The sequence below is a fragment of the Thunnus thynnus genome, chromosome 11 (genome assembly GCF_963924715.1).
Source record: "Thunnus thynnus chromosome 11, fThuThy2.1, whole genome shotgun sequence".
NCBI classification, from domain to species: Eukaryota; Metazoa; Chordata; class Actinopteri; order Scombriformes; family Scombridae; genus Thunnus; species Thunnus thynnus.
The window spans coordinates 25345418-25367338 of record NC_089527.1 but is presented as its reverse complement, the minus strand read 5'-3'; the positions used below and the strand labels follow the sequence as shown (position 1 = coordinate 25367338).

The window sequence follows — 21921 nt, the reverse complement described above, 5'->3', positions numbered from 1 at the left end:
AACATAAATTAATGTAACCATGTAAACACACTATCAGTTGCAGCCGCAGTTTGACACAGGGCCTCAAGATCAGATTATAAAGCAGGACCCACCTAACAGCTCTTATCATGTCAGTTGATATGGCACTTTAGTGGTGCAATTTCCCATATTCTCAAGCAGTTACAATAATTATATTACCACAATAAACCAATTGTCACACAGGGATTGTAGAGCTGGGGCCCTGGGGGCAGTTGCCTGCTTTGCATCACGTGTTCAATGAGGTTTGTCAAGTATTTCTTCACAGTAGTTATACCTTTCACTTTCTGTGACCATGTGTAATAAACACAGGTTTGATCTCCGACTACTCCAATGTGCCTAGACCTGACATACACATCCTTAATCGGACACCGAATTCTTACCTGCATAGTAGATGTAAATTACTCTGGATAAGTCTGCCAAATGGCTAAAATATATAGGAGCCATCATTCACTATACCTGCTGCATGCACTCAGTTGTTTAACAATGACCCACATTATTACTAAAAATATAGTGGGTAACCAGAGAAATAGAAACACCTGTACAGTGCGGTGAAATCCAACACAATGGCCCTGCAACAAATGCTAACTTACGCAAAATGTGTGCTTTTAGATGAGACTGTGGACACTCAAATAATGATCCGATAGAGCTGGTTAAACTATACCCAAACACGCAACAGCACCACAAACTACACCCTCAAACATTACCATAGAGGTGAATAAACACCTCAAGATATAGTGTTCAAAAAAATTGTATTTCTTACAAGGCAATTGACGTTTTTATATTACTGTGCATAGGGGTTTTTATTTTTCTTTTAATTCTACTTTCAGTGTCCAAGCAGCTATTTGGAATGGAGGCATCAAAAGACGCAATTCATCTGTAACCAGTTCACTGACATCATTGCGGTCAGCAATGTATTTTTTAAATACCTGTTTCTTGGAGCCAGATGAATATGCTGTTATATTGTTTGTCAGTCTTTTCTGCCACACCCCATGTGCCCTTTGTGTTCATAAATGCACTACATACTCAGGCCTTGGATGCCCCCGAGGGAGTGGGTGCATATGGGAACAGCGGGAACTGAAATTGGTCCCTTTTAGGCATTAATGTGTAACATTGCTGGATGTACTGTATGTGTCTGCTGATACATTTTACTTTACTTCTGAATATCTACAGAATGAGGCACAGGAAGTCTGAAAATGAGATAATAGAAAATACAGAGCAAATGTGGCCTGACTCGCTGCATAAATGCACATATGTGAAACTGATGTGTTCCCCATCTTTTCATCTGCTCACATTTCCAGATAAACTCCCCTGATGAGACAAAGAAATCAAGACCAATAGCAACTATAGAGTAATCCAGTGAACGTGTCACTTATACCCCTTCCTTAGTTTGCCCTGGTATAGAAGCCCCCAAACTTTGCTAATTACACATTATTTAATACCCCTCTTTCAAAAAGGGGTCATAGTAAGAGAGACTTATAGCTGCCTGTGGGTGTGGAATATCATACCATTGCTGCAGGATTTTATAGTATTATAATAAAATCTTTGTAAATAAATCTTTTGTCAAGCAGATATTAGGAATAACATGCATTTAAGATTGGATAAGGCAGAAACTTATGCCTGATCTTATCTCCAAAAGCTGCAGCCTACACATCAGAGCTAATGTTTCACTATGCGTTATTTATTGTTTATTTTGAATACGGGTTGTAGCCTAACAAATGGTGCCTCTATTATTATTGTTTTTTGTAAAGTAGCATTTTGTGATTTGTGATATATTTTGTTATTGGACGTTTGTTATTTTGTTTATTTGTTCATTTATTCTCTCATGTGTTGCCCTGGTAACAGATGAGAGAATATGTTTGCGGGTAATCACTTATCTGGCACTGTAACCTGACATTAAGCTAATTGTTTGATCCCGCAGTTAGTTACCCCGGTCGTGGAGCCAGTAAAACACAGTAATGGGGGAGACATTTATTTATCACTCTCACTCCTCAAGGCTCCTGTCTAGGTTTTCCTTCCCACCGTCGGTTCAACGGCAATTATTCCCGACAGCAAAGATGGCGGCTGAGCGGCATTGAGTCTTCTCCGTAATGAGTTACCAAATTGTGCGTATTTGTTGAGTTTTCTGCTGAACAAAGAAACCAAGTACATGCAGAGAAATTCGTCTAGAGAGAGAAATGTTGTGAGACTGCGAAAAAATATATTCACAAGGAGTTAGCCACTACAACTCACTCGATAAGTCTTCCGTTGTAGCGCTGGGTGTGCATCGCCGTACTAGCTAACTAACGCTAGTGCGTATCGTCATTGTAAAATGGCTCCGGTGCAGATCGGGTCAGATGGGCAGCTCGTCCCACTCGGAGGTCCGGTTGTCTCGGGTCCTCAGCCACCGCCACCCGGAGCCCCGGCCACACAGGGGGTACGACTGAGCCTGCTCATTGAGTTTCTTCTCCAGAGGACCTACCATGAAATCACCCTGTTGGCGGAACTGTAAGTAACATTTTTAGCGTTGTAGGCCTCAAAGCTAACTAGGATAACCGGTAGGCTAACCGGCTAACGTTAGTAAACTCAAGAGGATGCGCCTCTTCCAGCCTTTATAGTAAACACTAATTGGCTCTTCAAAAGTCGACTGTTGGCACTAATTGAGAAGTTAGGTGATGCGTTTTCATTTGACCTAAAAGCTATAATTTAGAGTGTAATAAACCAGAAAGCACAAATAACTACAGTGATGAGAGGGGGAGTAACTACACAACACATCATCAACACATCTTTTTATGATTCTAACGTTATAGCTAATAGTTAGTTGTCTAAGAAAAGTGTTTGGGAGGGATGACAAATATCTGCTACACCAGGTAGATGAAGGAGTACTTGCATTATTTTGCTGTTCCAAAGCTAGTTTTTTCCCCCCGCATTGGTCCCTTGTCTCTCAGCTGCCAACTGAGGACATCAGCAGTGTCATTTGCTGAGGTCAAAGCAGACTCAAAACTAGGGATGCACAGATTTTAGAGTAGTATTATGTTGGGCAGGATGAGGAAAATGGCATTAATCAGTGGTTTTAATGTTCTCTTTTCAGACTTCCCCGAAAAACGGACATGGAGAGGTAGGTTTCTTCTTCATGTACTTCTCCTTTCACGCATTTTGGTAATCTGTTTTTGTTTGCTTAAATTAGTATCAACATTTAATTCATGTTCCCTTTGCAGAAAAATTGAGATTGTCCAGTTTGCCAGTCGTACCAGGCAGCTATTTGTGCGTCTCCTAGCCCTGGTGAAGTGGGCAAGCAATGCAGGGAAAGTTGAAAAGTGTGCGGTACGTGTGTATAAAGACTATAATCACCCTATAGAAGTAGATTTTAATAATACACAGCACATGACCCTGCTCTGAACCTCTCTCCCATGGTATCTATGGTAACAGATGATTTCCAGCTTCTTGGATCAGCAGACCATCTTGTTTGTGGATACAGCTGATAGACTTGCATCATTGGCCAGGGATGCCCTGGTACATGCACGTTTACCCAGCTTTGCCATCCCCTTCGCCATCGATGTACTCACAACGGGGTCATACCCACGCTTGCCCACCTGCATACGAGTAAGTCAGTATTTAAACTTTCTTTGCTGCTTGCTATGACTGTTGATATACAGTCTAGCATGAAAGGATGCTGGGAGATCAAACTTATCACTTTAAGAAACTTTCCCTCTTGAATGTCTACTATGTCAGCACATTTATCCTCTTTTTGTCCATGTGTGTAGGATAAAATCATTCCTCCAGACCCCATCACTAAGTCTGAGAAGCAGACTACCCTGAACCAGCTTAATCAGATTCTACGGCATCGCCTTGTCACCACAGACTTACCTCCTCAGTTAGCCAACCTCACAGTTGGTAAGCAGCATGTGTACACCCACTATGGTATATTTTAAAAGTTTGCCATTCTTACAACTTCAGTACTGGGTCATTCTGTGTCAAATCAGACAGAATCCAGGAAAGTGATTGCGGCACCATCTCAAATTTTGTTCAAAGTTTGCCTATATAATGTTTGGCTCCCAAAGTCAAGGCCTGTAAAATATTTTTGTTCAGTTCCAGTGTTTTATTTATTTTTTTGCACCTTGATATTTCTTAATTTTTACACTCACTAAAATGCCATATCAGGGAAGCCATGATTGGACATTAATATCTTGAAAAGTATTATTCCTAGCCTCACCAAACTTTTTAGGCGGAAGACAAACAAGTTCTCAGTATGACTGAACCATTGAAAGTTTGTACTGCATGCCTATTGGTTTTCTATAAGGCCCTAAATCTGGAAGAAAGGGCAAAATTCCTAAACAATAGCAATATTAAGGGTATTATAAACCAATTTTTTGCACCTATATGGCACCAATCATTATTTTGTCTTCCAGTACAACCTTTTGTTAATTTTGTGCCAATATTTGAGGTTTCTACCACTAATGGACATGAAGGTATTATGAATAAAACAAAGCATGGTAGCATTTTTTGATCATTTTAATAGGACCAAAATGGTATGTGGGATAGGTAGTAGGAACATTAAAATGTATGTGGAAATAGCTTAATGTATGGTCGTTTAGTGTACAAAGTGCCAATATCCTTCCATGTTGCCTTCATAGATAAATACACATTGTTAAAGATCTTGTTTTAACTCTAGGAAGAAAATGTCCATAATGAAGAAGCAGGGTCTTCCCTTATTATCTGTACTTATGTGTCCCGGCCTCTGAAATATTGATTGGAGTAAAGTAATACATGTTTTCTTTAGGCTCATTTTATTGTAGGTCAGTAATGGAAGCTATATTCTTTACTATCAGGGCATATAGCTTTCTTACATGCACACTGTAAAATTACATTTATAAACACATCCAACATTTTATGTGGAAACACATTTAGATACTCGCACTGGAGCTTGAGAGGGCCATTTAGGATACCACTTCTTCCTCCTTATACCAGAGGTTTCATCAAAATATTTCACTTATTTTCAATATCCAAGACCTTACCAGAGACACAATTCCCATCTCAAATACCCTCCATTCCAATGAAACTGAAGACATATTTATCCTTTATTTCTTACAAATCATATGACACAGGAATTCAATAATCATGGAGATACTGATTCAAAAAATGTAATCCTGAAATGGATGTTTTTCTGCTATAGGTAAAATGTATCTCAAATCTGTTTCTATTTTTGTATGAAGGAAAAACAGAAGGACATTGGCACTTTATACCCTTAATAACCATACATCAAGCAATTACATTTTTATGTTCCTACTAGCTACCCCACATACCATTTTGATCCTATGAAAATTACCAAAATATACTATCATGCCTTGTTTTATTCATAATATCTTCATGTCCATTGGTGGCAGAGACCTCAAATATTGGTACAAAAATTAATAAAAGGTTGTATTTGCAGAAAAAATGATGATTGATACCATATTGGTGCAAAAATGTGGGTTAGTAATACCCTCAATATGACTCTCATTTAGGAATTTTGCACTTTTTTCCAAACCTAGGACCTTATAAAAGTAAAATGGCATGCAGTACTGGCTTTTAATGGTTTTGGCATACAGAAGACTTGTTTGTCTTCCATCCTACAAAGTTTGGTGAGACTCTGAACAATACTTGTCAAGATATTAATGCCCAAATATGGCTTCCCAGATAAGGTGTTTTTGAGGCTATAAAGACGAAATAATATCAAGGGCTGAAAAAATATGAAAACAGAAATATTTTATCTTGGTTTTAGGACCCATTCATGATATAGACAAGGTTTGAACAAAATCTGAGACGGTGCTGCAACAATCTTATCTGATCTGACATGGAATAACCTACAGTTTTCAGCTGTGATGGTAATGAGAAGATTCTATGCGTATGTTTGCATGTTTGTGCAGCCAATGGACGTGTAAAGTTTCGTGTGGAAGGCGAGTTTGAGGCTACTTTGACGGTGATGGGAGATGACCCGGATATTCCCTGGAGGCTGCTGAAGCTGGAGATTTTGGTAGAGGACAAAGAAACTGGAGGTAAGGCATGCACCCATCAAGCTCTGTTGCACACCACAAGTGGCACCATTGAAAACTGATTGACAGTATACTGTATTACTAATGCTTTTCCTTTAATTAGTTTTTTACTTAATCCTGGCCCGCTCTCAACTGGCCTTTATTTGCTTGTCTATTTCCACGCTCAAATTATTCTTCCCTCCCTTTATATTGACAGATGGCCGAGCCTTGGTCCACAGTTTGCAGGTGAACTTCATCCACGAATTGGTCCAGGCACGTCTGTGTGCGGATGAAAAACCCCTACAGGACATGTACAACTGCTTGCGTATCCTTTCTTTGTCTTTATTTGTCTGTCCATGCACATTGACAGGCATTTTGTGTATGTCCTGCCTGCATCCACTTGGCTTTTGTCCCAGTCTGCTGTGAACTACTGCAGTAGGACGGGAGTGTGTGTCAGAGCATATAGAGTATTGACCGGTCAAGCAGACAAGTGCAGCATTCCAATGAGAAACACAGCTGCAAAACTGCATCCTTCTTAGACCCCTCTTCCTTCATTCATTCCTAAACAACACAACCACCTTTTGTTAATGATGAAGGAAGGACAGCATTAGTCTCACTAATATCTGTTACTCAGCTGGGTCATGTGAGGTATAATTATTCCTTATGGGGATGTGTGTTTTAACACCTGTTGATACTGTACTTAGAAAGGAATCCATGAGGGATGGGCCATGAGATAGCAGGACACTTAATTAAAAAAAAAAAAAATTAATTCAAGTTTAATATAAAGTCGAGGATTTGTTCTCTCATGATGCCACTCATCAGTCTGTGGTAAAATGTAGCCTTCAGGACACCGGAAAAATAACAGCGTGTTAGCATTTATGCTAACATCAAAGATCCTAATCAAGCATGCGAACTGAGCATGACTGTGCTAATCACAATGCTAATCAGTACATCTCTTCTCTGCCTTTCCCCCACCATCACTAGCAGCGCAGCTTACCATGTCAAAGAGCAGTCTGTGTCGGGCACAAATGCCCCTTTTACCGACAAAGTGTAGGAGGATATGTGTGCGAGTGTGTTTTGAATGCTAATGGAAAGATGTGTATGATACTTTATCTCTATTCACCTGGACTTAGTATTTCCCACGCTGTGTCTTCTTTAACTGCATTGTTTCCAGACTCCTTCTGTCTGTCACTGCAGTTAGAGGTGCTCCACTCTCAGACTTTGATGCTGATCAGAGAGCGATGGGGAGATCTGGTGCAGGAGGAGAGATATGTGCCTGCAAAATACCTCACGCTCACTGTCTGGAAGTAAGACTTTAAATCACATTTACATGTATGGACATGTAGATGTATGCATTCACACACTTAAACCTGTAAACACAAATGGTGCACCTACATTGCATTAAAAAATACCAGAATGCATTCATATAGTTTTCATCCCTTTCTTTCTTTTTGTTCCTCCAGCCAACAGGTGTTGGGTAGGAAAACGGGTACAGCATCAGTACACAAAGTCACTATCAAGATTGATGAATCAGATGGATCTAAGCCACTGCAAATATCTCATGAACCTCCTCTCCCTGCATGTGACTCCAAATTAATGGAGAGAGCTATGAAGGTAATTTGCACATATGTTTTCAATTAACGTTTTCAGTGCTGTATAAAGTTATAGGCAGTATGACTCGCTGTACAAATATCTTTCAATTTAATAACATTTGTTTTCTCTCGCTCATTCTTTAGATTGACCATCTGTCAGTGGAGAAACTTTTGATTGACAGTGTTCATGCCCGGTCACATCAGAAGCTACAGGAATTGAAGGCCATTCTAAAGACCAGCAATCCCAGTGACAACTGTATGTATTTATTCTAACTTCTCATTATTAAACATTTCACAAATTCTTGGGTGTATATTGAACAAATCTGCAGAATCCAGTGTTATTTCCTGGAGCAACTGAAGCCTTGTGCCAACAGTGAAACAGTTTCAAAGATTAAAAAGTTCACTCTCCTTCAATTCAATAATGTTCCGTAACCATGGTTTTGTGTCATCTGCAGTGTTGAAAAGAGGTACTAGAGTGTGTTTCTGTTTATTTCAGCATTCATCGAGACTGCTTTACCCACACTTGTTATTCCAATACTTGAGCCGTGTGGTCGCTCAGAGTGTCTACATATTTTTGTAGACCTGCACTCTGGCATGTTCCAGCCCATGCTGTATGGATTAGGTAAGTAGGAGCAAACATAAATTTAGAACAATAAATAGCAATATGCAAATATAATCAACCAGTGGTGGTTAACTTTTTTTCACATTTGTCCCTGTTGTGATCCTAGTTAAGGTTTCAGTGCGGGTTGTAATTATGTAAGATTAAGGGAATTAACAATTTGGCAAAAACAATCTAATTTCAGGCTTTGTTTCTCTGTGGTTCTACTTTTAATGTTTCATGTGCTCTGTGAACCTAAAACTGTTTTCTTACTCCAGATCAGTCCATGCTGGATGACATTGAAAAGACCATCAACGATGATATGAAGCGCATTATATCTTGGCTTCAACAACTGAAGTAAGTCAAGTACTTCCTTAATTTTTTAAAGTTGGTATAAACAGGAAATATATTTTCACAGCTAACATTATAAAGTCATTGTTGGCACAGGTGAAAGGGAGCAGTGGCCGTTCAGTAGATAGAAGTGACGGGGAGCAAAAAGCCAACAGTAGGAGACAGTCTGACACCTTGTCAAAACTGACAGAAGCAGTCAGTAACAGTATCTGTCATTTCCAACACTTGGCTAAGCTAGAGGCAAGATGGGTGTTAAAATGAATTGCCAGGCTGTGAGTCTTGCACTAGTCAACAGGGTTAATGCGTTGACTAAGAGTATACAAATCTGGGACTATTTGCAACTTAGCTTTCATTTAGAGACTGACTTTTTTTCTCTGTGGCCAGGTTCTGGTTGGGGGAGCAGCGCTGTCGACAGTCTGTGAAGCACCTTCCCACCGTGTGTACTGATGTCCTTCACCTCTCCAACTCAGCTTCTCACCCAGTTGGCAGCTTGTCCAAACACAAACTCTTCATCAAGCTCACACGTCTTCCGCAGTACTACATTGTGAGTTCCTTGCCAATACTCTGCTGAAAAGAGCTAAACCAAAATTACTTTGAGAAAATACTGCTTCCATTTTTACAACCTCCCTCTCATTCTCCATACCTGTTACTTGCTTGTATTTTTTTTAAAACTCTGTTTAACTCTCTGTCATGCATCTTATTTGTTCTTTGTAGGTGGTGGAAATGCTTGAAGTACCAAGCAATCCTACAGCATTGCAGTACAAGTACTCCTTCCTGTCTGTATCTCAGTTGGAAGGAGAGGACGGACCCATGTGCGCACAGCTCCTGCAGCATTTCAAGCCCAACCTAGAACATCTTGTCCAGGACAATACAACAGGCAGAGGGGCCCGACCTGGGACTAAGAGAAAGGCAGTCAGTGCAAGAGTACATGCAGTTTTTTATCATACACAAATTATTTTGTTTTTTATATGTTTTAAATGGATGTGGTGCTGGGCTTGAGCTTAGAACTAGGCTGATCAGACCATTGTATTATGTGACCAGACATATTATACAATGATAACTTTGCATAGTTGTGAGATCCTGCCTAATAGTTTAATAAACTATTAACCTTGTATTATAAATAGTATAAATTCAGCTTTTGGTAGTACTGGTCAGCTCCCTCATGTGAGGCAAGGCATTACCAGGGGAAAAATGTGCCCAGCTAGATAAGGATACATATTTAGCTTTATTTAATGTGCATTTTTTGTAACTGTTGCTCTGTAGATGTCTGGAGACCAGGGGGACCCAGAGCCAAAGAAGCCTAAGCGGTCTGGGGAAATGTGTGCCTTCAACAAGGAGCTGGCTCACCTAGTGGCAATGTGTGATACCAACATGCCTTTCATTGGCCTCAGAACAGAGGTAAGTCACTGTACTTTGACAATTTGATTCATTCATGCCACTCCTGCATGCTCTTTGATAAACACATCAAGCTTGGCATTGACTAATGTTGCATGTCTCTGTCTGTCTTTGAGTAGCTGTCCAACATGGAGATTCCAAACCAGGGTGTCCAAGTGGAAGGAGATGGCAGCAGTCATGCCATACGTCTACTAAAGTAATACAGTCACAAGCACATATGCATGTATTTATGCACATACATGACAGCCAAACAATATTTCTATTCAAAGTATGAAAACCTGAAAAACTGTGATAAAATTTGTGACTCTAAAGTATATATCTTCTTTTATACTGCAGGATTCCTCCCTGTAAAGGCGTAGGAGAGGAGACCAGGAGAGCTTTAGAGCGTTCCCTTCTGGACAGCACCATCCGCCTGCAGGGCAGGAACAACCGAACATGGGTGGCTGAACTGGTGCTGGCCAACTGCCCGCTCAATAGCACACACAGCAAGGAGCAAGGTACACACCACATGTTCCCATTTCATCACTAAGAGTTTAGATATATTTCTTTAACGTACATTTTTATTTTTGAATCTAATTGAGATTTTTTAATCTTTAAAGTGTATATAATAGTAAAATCATTTGTAGGAATCATAAAAAATTACACTCTAAGAGCTGCCTTAAGAGAGAACTGTCTAAAACCATAGACAAATGAATACAGCTGATTCTGATATACCCTATGACATACTAAATACTCCTGTAGCAATTTCAGCAAATGGTGTTATTGTTCTTCATAGATAGAATCAAAGATTCATAGATTCAAAGAATGTTTTCTGGTTTGTATGTAAATAAGGGAAACTGTCTGCATCTGCCACATAGCCCAACCCCTAAATTAACTGAAATCTGCCCCCTCTCTCAGCCTCCACACGGCACGTGTATCTGACCTATGAAAACCCTCTGTCGGAGCCGGTGGGCGGGCGGAAAGTTGTAGAGATGTTCCTTAATGACTGGAATGCCATCAGTCAACTGTACCAGTGTGTCCTCAACTTCTCTCGTGCACTGCCAGGTACGTGCAAAATCATCTGTAAAGCAAAGATTCCACTTAAATCAATGAATGCATGGCTCTTGGATGAAGATCAGTTTGTCTTAAATTGGTCAGTATGTTACTGGCCATTTTGTTGCAGATGTATGGAGTTGCAATGAATGAGATAGATGCAAATAATTACATACATTTGCAAACTGATCATGTATTTTTAAAGTAAATAAAAATGTTTTATTCGAACTGGTTTCATCTTTGTGCTGAGAGCATTTCCTCAGTCAACTTAAAATAACAATAAATGATATAACATGTAAAAACCCAGTGTCATCAGTTTCACTTCAGCTAACTATCAGATCTTAATGTTGACCTCTGCAGGTTGTGTGAACATAAATGCATTGCAGTTTAAGTGTTATCCTAGGCTTGCATTCATCAGTGTCACTCTCTTGAATTGATGCTTGGCAAATGAGACATAACCATCTAATATAGCTGCACACTGTGACTGTTTCCCTCCAGAGATGCCATCTTACCTGAGCCTGTTCTCTGAGGTGCGGTTGTATAACTACCGTAAGCTGGTGCTGTGCTACGGCACCACCAAAGGCAGCTCAGTCACCATCCAGTGGAACTCCAACAGCCAGCGCTTCCACCTCGCCCTGGGCACCGTGGGGCCAAACTCTGGCTGCTCCAATTGCCACAACATCATCCTCCACCAGCTACAGGAGATGTTCAACAAGAACCCAAATGTGATGCAACTGCTGCAGGTACAAAGGAACATGGTTATGAAAATGCAGCCACAATACACATGTATTTTCAAGAGACTTTTAAGGTTCTTTTTCTAAAAAAAAAATTGCAATTTCTTTTTCTGAAGGGTTTCTGGTGCTCACTGTATTGTTCCATGTAGTTCTTTATGCAGTCTTACAATAGTTTGAAAAATGTGCTATGTTCCCTGTTTCTCTAATCATAAACCATTCACTTTTACTTTTGCTTTTGGTATTTCTGTGTGATTTCCCTGGGTTACGTTTCATCTTTGTTTCTCTAGGTGCTTTCCGACACACAGGCCCCTCTAAATGCTATCAACAAGCTACCAACAGTGCCCATGCTGGGCTTGACCCAGCGCACCAACACTGCCTACCAGTGCTTCTCCATCCTACCCCAGTCACCCACACACATCCGCCTGGCGTTCCGAAATATGTACTGCATCGATATCTACTGCCGCAGCCGTGGTGTGGTAGCCATCAGAGACGGAGCATACAGTCTCTTTGACAATACTAAGATTGTAGAGGGCTTCTACCCTGCTCCAGGACTCAAGGTAAACCAGACATAGTGGCAAAGCAGTGGTGTCAAACTACTCAGTTTATCTTGGAGTTTCTGTTTAAATTATCTGCCAGAAATCAATGTGCCACTTTTACTTCTTACACACATGCATCTGAGAATGTTACAAGTATTAAATGTCACTGGAATAGTTGATATGAGCATTTGCTTTGCCATTTGGTATGAAAACTTCTGTTCTTAGGTTCTCTGTGCTCAGAACTTGACTAGTCTTTTTCTTATTAGCTGGACAAGAGTACAATAATAAAATTCATATTTGTTTAAGATTTTTTCACCAAATACTGTCCCTGTCTTTCCCTGTTCTAGACATTCCTGAACATGTTTGTAGACAGCAATCAGGATGCTCGCAGGCGTTCTGTCAATGAAGACGATAACCCACCATCGCCGGTGGGCGTAGATGTGGACAGTCTGATGAACCAGTTGCAAGCTCCACAGACAATGCGGGGGGGTGCAGGAGGTGTATACCCTCCTCTCACTTCACCGCCACCAAATTACCACGCCAATGTAACTCCTTCACCATCCATGATGCCCACACAGTCGCCAGGTAATAGGAAACATGGTACTTTGTTGTTTGTCCAAGTTCGTGTGAGTGAAAATCACCTGTACTGTTTGTGTCATCTGAGCTTGTCAGCCTGCCATACAGCATCGTGACCAACAGATCATTGTTTTTGAATATATCACATTACTGTCATCAACCTCTCTGCTAACCTGTGTATTTGTTGCAAGAGCAAACTGTGCGCATGTCAAGAGACAACGAGGAAGAGCAATGATGTGTGCCCATGTTTAATTTTGTGAAACCATGAGATCAGTTGTGTCTCTCATGCACCATGCACACACCTCACAGCCAAGAGAGAACAAAGCATGCATTTAGTCTTGCTCCTTCCATTTTGCTCCATCTCAGCCCGCCAGCCAGAGACTACAGCCCTCCTGCCCAGCTTTAGCATGTGTGTCCATGAGCGAGTGGGTGTGTGTGTGCGTTAGGAGAACCTCAGTGGCTGACGAGATATGGTGTGTGTGTGTGTGTGTGTGTGTGTGTGTGCAGGGAACATCCATGCCTCTGGCTCCCCTAGTGGAGCTCTGAGGGCACCCTCTCCTTTCGGGCCCACCCCATCTCCGTCTTCTCTGGGCATAGCCATGGGCCAGACCAGCTTTGCCAGTCCCCACGGTAAGCAGCACGGTAGCCGTAAATGCTGGCCTGGTGGTAATTCTGGTCTGCTGGGCAAGGGCTGGAAGGGGCTGAACTGAACATCTTCACTAGCCAAACGAGCAAACATATGACAAATAGCCAGTAAAAAGTGGGCACACATATCTGAATTTGTTTTTTCTGTTAATTGTTGAGTGTTTGTGTGAGTCTGATGCCTGTCTTTTACCCTAGGTGCTCTGGACCCCAGCTCTCCATATGCCATGGTGTCTCCCAGCCATAGGGGCCAGTGGCCAGGCTCACCCCAGGTCTCAGGGCCTTCTCCTGGGGCAAGGATCCATGGCATGTCCCCTGGTAACCCTTCGCTGCATTCACCTATCCCTGACCCTCATTCTCCACGTGCTGGAACCAGTAAGTACTGCTCTCTCCGTATTGTTTCAGATAATTTAAAATCTTAACTTTTCTCTAAATCTTTGTGTTTACCTTTTTTGTAACATCTGTCTCTTTCTTTTATTTAGGTTCACAAGTCATGCCTACCAGTATGCCTCCACCCCGCAAGCTACCTCAGCGCCCCTGGGCTGCCTCCATTCCTACTATCCTCACCCACAATGCCTTGCATGTGCTTCTGCTCCCCTCACCCACTCCCTGCCTGGTGCCAGGCCTGGCAGGAAGCTACCTCTGCTCGCCTCTGGAGCGCTTCCTGGGTTCAGTTATCATGAGACGCCACCTGCAGAGGATCATTCAGCAGGAGGCCAATGTGAGCGTTGCACAAATAATCCTCTTTGGAGAAAAAATTGTTTGGTGTTTTGTTTTTCAAATGATATTACCTGTTCTGCACTTCCCTCACTTCCTCCTACTCTGTCACCTCTTTTCCAGTTATCTATAGTGAACTCTAATGAGCCCGGGGTGATCATGTTTAAGACGGACGTGCTCAAGTGCCGTGTTGCTCTAAACCCAAAGAACTACCAGACGCTGCAGCTCAAAGTTACTCCAGAAAATACAGGTCCCTGGTCACCGGAGGAGCTTCAGGTGCTGGAAAAGTTCTTTGAGACACGGGTAAGTACAGGCAGAAGCACTTAAAGACCAATTCATAAATTATCCAGACACAGAATATGGAAAACGTTTTCTCAACTGATCATGTTTAAAGTTGTAGTGTTAGACAGGAATTGTAATAATATAACTATTAATTTGATAATGATAAGCTGGTTTCAACCTTGCATTTAGATTTTTTTTAAAGTAATACCGTCCACTTTTTTACATTTTGTATCATGGATTATGCCTTTAAGGCCATTCACATGCCCACACCTATGTTGTTACGCCATTTATTTATCTTCTTTTGTCCTCTTTTCTAGGTTGCTGGTCCTCCCTTCAAATATAACACTTTGAATGCCTTCACAAAGCTGCTGGGGGCGCCCACTAACATCCTTAGGGACTGTGTACGCATCATGAAGCTTGAACTGGTGAGTTTTTTTTGTTTATAAGAGCAGTCGTTACATGTATTCATGTTTTTAATCATGTATGAGCCTTGTCAGTTTATTTGGGTTATTAAAGATTTTGATCTCAAAGTTTTTTGTATACACAATTGCTAAATAGAATCTACACTCTCTTAATGTGTTATAAAATCCAAAAGTTTATGAATATGCAAACTGAACAAGACCAGCCCCTCTTTTGTTATGCAAGCTGTCAAATGACAACAACTAGATACAACAAATATACAATATGCCCTGATAAACCTGTCTTGTGTGTGTGTGAAAGTGTGCACACATGTTCTAGTTGTGTTGGAAAACTAGACCATATCCTTTAACCTTATTTCTCTTCCTCTAGTTCCCTGACCAAGCTGCGCAGCTGAAGTGGAACGTCCAGTTCTGTCTCACCATCCCCCCCAGTGCGCCTCCCATCGCTCCTCCTGGAACCATCGCTGTGGTGCTCAAGTCCAAGATGCTCTTCTTTGTAAGTCTCAGCAGTGCGTCACCATTAGCTTTCCACAACCAGGACACAAGTCATGTGCCTGTGTAGCATCGTTTGAAACGCGGTGACTTGCCTGACCCTGTGTTGTTTGGTCTGCTTTGCCCCACAGTTGCAGCTGACCCAGCGTATCCCGGTGCCACAGGAGCCAGTGAGCATTATTGTGCCCATCGTGTACGACATGGCCACAGGCCTCACTCAGCAGGCTGACATCCCCAGACAGCACAGCTCCTCTGGGGCCGCAGCGCTTATGGTCTCTAATATCCTTAAAAGGTTCAATGAGCTGCACCCCGCCAGACAGGGTGAGACTCTCAGCTGATGAGATCTGAATAATTTACTATACTGAAAAACAGATATCAAATTTCCCATACAGAAACTGATATCAACTAAATATTTAGTTTTGTTATTGAGACTTCACACAAAATGCCTTTGCTAACCCTGGTTTTTTTTTCTCTCTCTCAGGTGAGTGTACGATATTCGCTTCTGTTCACGAGCTGATGGCCAACCTCACTCTGCCCCCTGGCACTCGTCAATAAAAACAACAAACTCAGAGCCAGAACTGGAACCCAACTGGAGTCCCTGTGAGACAGAGGATGGGTCCTTCACTGAATGGAGAAGAAAACTGAGAATAACAGCTGTGGTCCCAAGATGTCAAAATCCAGCATGTGTCCTCTCAGCTTCAGCCACTGGACTTTTGACTTGATGTATAGTTGCTGTTATGAAAGGGAGTAAAATGTGTACAGATGTGGACCACAGTGTTTATTCTTGATACAGGCTTACAGACAAGATTTGCCAATAAGGTATATTTTGGACAAGGGAGTCATTTGATGCAAAAGGATATAAATGTTATTTTTTCCTCCAGGTGCACTTGTAAACAGAGGATTATCTATTGAAATTAAGGTTGTTTACGAAAATATGTACATTGTTGTATATTTGAGTGTTGAAAAGAATCAGGTGAGTTAGATTTTTGCTAGAAAATTATCATCAGTTTTTTTTTTTTTTTTTTTATAACGCCATACTGATATTATTATAGTATCAGGAGATATATTACTTTAGCACACTATTTAAATGTCTTCTTGCCTTTTTTTTGTCAAGACCTCTGCATTTTATTTCAAACTTTCACTTTGGATACTGTAAAACTGTGACAAACTTTATAAGCCAGTTGTATTTTATTAAGACCCACTTTGATTCCTGATTGAAGGATCCTGTCTGACTTTGCTATTTAATAAACCAAGCCCCGAGTTGGTTTGTGCCTTGAGGATCTTCCACTGGCAGTGCTAAAATAATCACATCATTTACTTCACCTAAATAAAAGTAACAACACCACACTGAAAATACTAAAGTACAAGTTTTAAAGGCCCTGCATTCAAAATTTTACTTAAGCAAAGGTACAGAATTATCACAAGTAAAAGTAATTATTATGCTGAATGGCCCATTCCAGTGTTATATTATACAGTATACTACCAATCAATTATTGTTACACAACTGACTTTTCAACTGCTTTTATAGCTTTCTGTTAAACTGCTTTCAGTGCTTTAAGTTTAACTGACACTCAAACATATGCAGCTCCAAAACTGACACTTAAACTTCATTTCCTATTTACATTTATAATTACATTTTCAGCATTTCCATTTATTCAAATGTCATTTGAACTTCTTACAGTAATTGTAATTCAACTGCCACATTAACGTGCTCCATTTCAACCATTACAATTTTTTCAGCTGCAAATTTAGCCTCGAGCATGCATACATTTTCTTCAGATAATGGAGCATTTTTCTAGTTATATTATTAGATTATTATCATTGATGCGAGGTACTTTACTGTTGTAGTGCTTTATATACCTTGGGGTTAATCTGTAACAATGCATCATAATTTCTGAAAAGTAACAAGTAGTATAACAAATAAAATAAACGTAGTGAAGTAAAAAGTGCAACATTTCCCTCTGAAATGTAGTGTAGCCTGCAAGTATGTAGTAGTATAAAATGTAAATATTCGAGTAAAGCAAAAAAATACCTGCTGTTGTACTTTCTGCATCCTCACTAGTGATGCTGTGATCCTCATCCTTAAAACATGACATCATTGTGAAAGGCTGGTCCTCAGTCAGTGTGATGGGGGTAAGTAGGTGGGTGAGGGGAGGGGGGCATTCAACACTGCACATGACACACTGCGACTGCACGGCTGGTGTTGCATAGGGCGTAGGCATCGCTTTATCTCACCAAGCTTTCATTAGTTACATGGATCATCCTAGGCAAAAAACATGCACTCATCACCTTGCGGCTGCGTATGATCAACGTCACCTGCAAGAAAACGACGAACTACGGATAAAGAAAAACGCAATATCAGCGTTTATTTAACCCACTTGAACGTTTGATACTCTAACGCACCCCTTGCGTTAAATAGTTCCGACCAGATGCAATAAAATAAACAAATAGAGCCTTATCTACTTTTCTCCAGCCTCAACTAGGCCGCTGCCTTTGTTTTTAATGTGCTCCATATGGATTTTGTCAGCGGGGCAAAATTAGGAGACTAGTGTGTGAATCGCAAGCCGGTGTAAGTCAGATATGGCAGTAAGCACATCAGAGCCGCTCTGTCAGCCCTGCGTTTACCATGAAGCGTTTAAAGGTAAGTCTCAACACCAACGACTCGTTATGTTTTGTTAAATATGTTGCAGCGTTTTCGTGGGAATGTGATGTTTAGATTAAACTGCATCTCGGGAGGAGTGCGCCCTGCAGGTACGAGCTCCGTCTCATTTCAACACACTGACCACTCCCCTTCAGTCCTTAATCTCCAGCCTTCTGTTTGGACCTGTAGGATGGATGTCATATGTACATACTGCATATACAGTGTAGTGGTGCCCGCATGTGTGTGTGTGTGTGTGTGTTAGTTGAGGTGTGAAGAGAAATGATGTCAGTACAGGCCTACTGATTTGGTTGCTGTGGTCAGTGGAGCTACAGGTGAAGAGACCTCTGATGCCGGTCCAGCTGAGTCCAGAGCAGGTGGGCCTGGAGATGCTGTGTCTTTGTGGGCAACTGGACCTCCTCATCAGAGCACAGATGCAGCAGGTAGGTCAACTTGAGCACTTGAGCATGCATCACTTCCATATCACTGTTGACATGTGTTACATCCCTCCACTTTCCCATCAGGTTAATCAATCTCCATCTAACTGACAAGTGACATTTAAGCAAAAGTCACATGTGTATCTGCAACAGCTGAACCAAAGCAAATAACATCTGGAAACACACCCGTTAAACGAGAGTCAATTAGCACTGGCTGTGCAGTGTGTTAATTATATCAGCTAATGTTGGCCATGCATCATGCTGAATGAAGAAGAAAAGAAATGTACTTGACGTTGAGTTGATGTATAACTTAATGTCCATACAACTACCATAAAGACTTGCACATGCATTTTTCCATCATCTTTAATTTGTTTTTCATCTGTTTTCTTTCATTTGAGGGAAAATAAAGCTTTTTAAACAATTTGCTACACCATAATTCACAGCAGATTGCTTGACTGGAAACACAGCAATAGAAAATGAAGCCAAACCAATGCAGGAACAGGCTCTACTTCTTTATACTGAGGCTGAACACTCACACTTTTCTTTTTTTCTTTTTACTAAACCATGAGCAATAAATTCACACTTTCCTGTTTCTACTTGAGATGTTCGTGTAAGCTTGGAGTCCGTTTCACCAAAGTTGCAACGTACAAGATGCGATTTGCAGCAAGAGATAATTTCCTTTCCTATTGATCCCAACACATTTGACTGAAGATGCGAGAGGACTGTGGGATTCAGTAATGTATCTGCAGTTTGCAAGTGACAATCATTTGTGAGATGGGTCTTTGCCACCATTTGCAATCTGTGTATAAACAGTGCTCGCAAATTACTTTCATGAAACTGTCTCATAAGTCTAATATTTACAACTGCAATCAAAGGCAGCAGACTTGAGGAAATCATATCCAACTTCTTCTGCTTTGATTTTCTATGTTGTAGTTCCAGGAGCAGTTGGGGCAAGGCTGCAGCCCGGAGGAGTCAGACACTTTCCAGGCTCAAGGTCAGTGTGACAGCGTATTAAAGAGTTTAATTTGACTTGAGTAGCTCCTGTGTACTTAACTTTTTTTTTTTTTTTTGCTGTAATCTTAAAGGATCGGAGATTCTCGACCACATGCTGCAGTGCCTTGAACATCTACCAAAACCTATGCCACAGCTGGAGGTATCACATCTACTGTAATAACTAAGTCATTCACTCTACAAACCTCTCTAAACATGCTTGAAGTAAGAAGAATGTGACTGTAGGTGCAGAAACTGTACAAGAACTCAGCTGGTCTATGTGCTTCCTCAGGACTACCTGGACATGGTGGGTCTGTCCGCCATGTTTCCTCGTGTAGAGGTGTTCCTCATTCAAGGCAGCCCGGTAGACATGCTGGAGAGGCCGCCGATGGATGGTGAGAGATCTAGTTGACAGGGACATGAATTAATCCCCACACAAGAGGAAGAAGCATGATTCAATCTGTCATTGTTTTTGATTACAGATTATGAACAGATTAGATGCCAAACCTTTAAAACATCAAGAACTTCTTTTGCTACCTGGAATTCAGTTCAAGTTATTTATTTTCTCATTTATTCAAATACTTAAGTACAATTTTGAGGGATTTGTACTTTACTGAAGTATTTCAATTTCAAAGGAATATATTGCACCTTTTACTCTTTACATTTTGTTACATTTGTAACATTTATTTACAGCTAAGGTTAATGGTTATTTTTCATATTAAGGTTTTATATGCAAAAAATATCGTCTCATAAAAAATGATTCATTTCTATAGATTAAACTATAGTATATAAGTAGTTAAAATTAGCTCCACCTTGACTATCAACAGTATTAAAATGCTGCTTACATATTAATGAATTAGTTTTAATTATTGAACTATATTTACACGGTGGAATTCCTACTTTTACTCAAGTAAAAGGAACTATATTAAGGTGAAAATGAAGGTTCTGTTTGCACTTTTCATGTAAATGTGGAGGCCTTGTAGTTGACACAGTAACAAAGATCTTAAAATTTGTAGATGTGGACTTTCTAATCACACCTCTCCCTTTATGCAGGCTTATCACACAATCAAAACACACTCCTGTAACTAATGTAAGCCGATGCTTTTGTTGCAGAATACTTCTCCCACATTGCCAAATTGAACCAGCTCCTGGTGCTGAGTCAACAGCTAGAGGAGGATATCAGGCACCTAGGAAGTCATAAATACATCGCCCACCAGCTCTCGGTTATATATGTAAGTAACTCTATGTATCAGCTTTTCACCTATACTCCTATACACTTTTTTCTATCATGCATCAATGTTTTTATTTTACTTTGCAGCAAGTCATTAGCTCCTTCAGAGGAATTCAGGCCTTCTCTGAAATAAAGAAAGATATCGAGGCCAACTTCAAACAGATGAAACAGTCTCTAGTGATAGAGGAAGGCTCCAGGCATGAGCCTCAGCTGGCTGCTCAATACATCAACTGGTGAGTGAAAATCCAAATGTTATGTTGGCAGAGATCATAATGAATGTAGCAGCAACCTGAAAACAACATCCATGTGCTATTTTCTATATAGGATATTAGAAATAACTCACAGCTTGACATCAGTGGTGTTGTCACTACCGGAGGAGCTGACAGACGACCTCCACCAGGCCGTGACCTTCGTGTCACAGTTCCTGTCCTGACTCGGCCCAAAGGGAACGCCTCTGTATCTATGAATCCTGACGTACTGGTGCACCAGGTTCCTCCAGGAGTCTCCCGCTTCTGATTGAACTGATGTTGGTTATGGCTGTGACAAGGTGCTACACAATTGGACTCAACTGATTGTAGAGCCTACTTCATTTACAACTCATGTAGGTTTTTATATTGTTCTTCTGAATGTGGTCTATATTAGTCTGTACGGTGAGTCAGCTGTTTTGAAATGAATGTAAGCTTGTTGAATCCCTCCTTGCACTACTGTTATAATTCTTTTTTTACTTTTAGTGGGATAATAAAATTGAATGCAATAGGGAAATGTATTGTCCTCATTTCAGACATGTTTGATACATCAGGCAGATGTGACTATAGCCAAGACTTTTACAGCAGACATTTTAATTTGTCATGCCAGATAAAGCACAGGTTTAACTAATAACAAAGACTCTGCCCTCATTATGCATGTAGGTGCACATCTACGCAGCACGCTAAACATACTTCCAATTAAGGTTGAAGACGAGGAGCTGGCTTTTGACTTTTTACTGTATTAGACAATGAATTCAATGACAATAATTCACAAATCATAAAATGAGATATCGTAAACAATACTTAGGCTAAAGGTGTTGTAAAAACAAACTACTATGGCTTCAAAAAAGTATAGACCAGCTCTCAAATTAGTTACACTCTCTCTCATGCCAGGAAGAATCACCAGTGATAGAGCGACCTTAAGTACTCACAGTAATTCACATGGTAAACATACACATAGAGTCCATGAAAGTGAGCACTATAGTAAATTAACAGTATTACCACCATA

The 21921-nt window shown here is 40.7% G+C and overlaps 2 protein-coding genes across 4 annotated transcripts; both read left to right on the top strand.

Moving 5' to 3' along the window:
* The first annotated feature begins 1888 nt into the window (after positions 1-1888).
* On the top strand, positions 1889-16649 carry med14 (mediator complex subunit 14). 3 transcript variants are annotated; one of them, XM_067604086.1, is made up of 29 exons: positions 1889-2502; positions 3086-3112; positions 3213-3318; positions 3424-3597; positions 3759-3888; positions 5901-6029; positions 6223-6330; positions 7180-7312; positions 7469-7619; positions 7742-7853; positions 8094-8219; positions 8474-8552; positions 8931-9090; positions 9261-9458; positions 9810-9944; positions 10061-10137; positions 10278-10438; positions 10839-10985; positions 11472-11716; positions 11995-12264; positions 12591-12828; positions 13327-13449; positions 13660-13836; positions 13944-14182; positions 14302-14481; positions 14778-14885; positions 15250-15375; positions 15503-15692; positions 15853-16649. In XM_067604086.1, the coding sequence occupies exons 1-29, from the start codon at positions 2327-2329 to the stop codon at positions 15924-15926; spliced, it is 4299 nt and encodes a 1432-aa protein (XP_067460187.1). In that variant the 5' UTR covers positions 1889-2326; the 3' UTR covers positions 15927-16649. The 3 variants fall into 3 exon arrangements, with proteins under 3 accessions (XP_067460187.1, XP_067460186.1, XP_067460188.1); XM_067604085.1 differs by having other exon boundaries at positions 9261-9470; XM_067604087.1 differs by lacking the exon at positions 13327-13449 and having other exon boundaries at positions 1891-2502; positions 9261-9470.
* A 137-nt stretch (positions 16650-16786) lies between these two features.
* si:ch211-218d20.15 (uncharacterized) lies at positions 16787-21420 on the top strand. The gene is made up of 8 exons (XM_067604088.1): positions 16787-18012; positions 18334-18452; positions 19380-19440; positions 19532-19599; positions 19729-19831; positions 20550-20668; positions 20755-20900; positions 20992-21420. Exons 1-8 carry the CDS (start codon positions 17952-17954, stop codon positions 21098-21100), a joined length of 786 nt encoding a protein of 261 aa, XP_067460189.1. The 5' UTR covers positions 16787-17951; the 3' UTR covers positions 21101-21420.
* Positions 21421-21921: the final 501 nt, after the last annotated feature.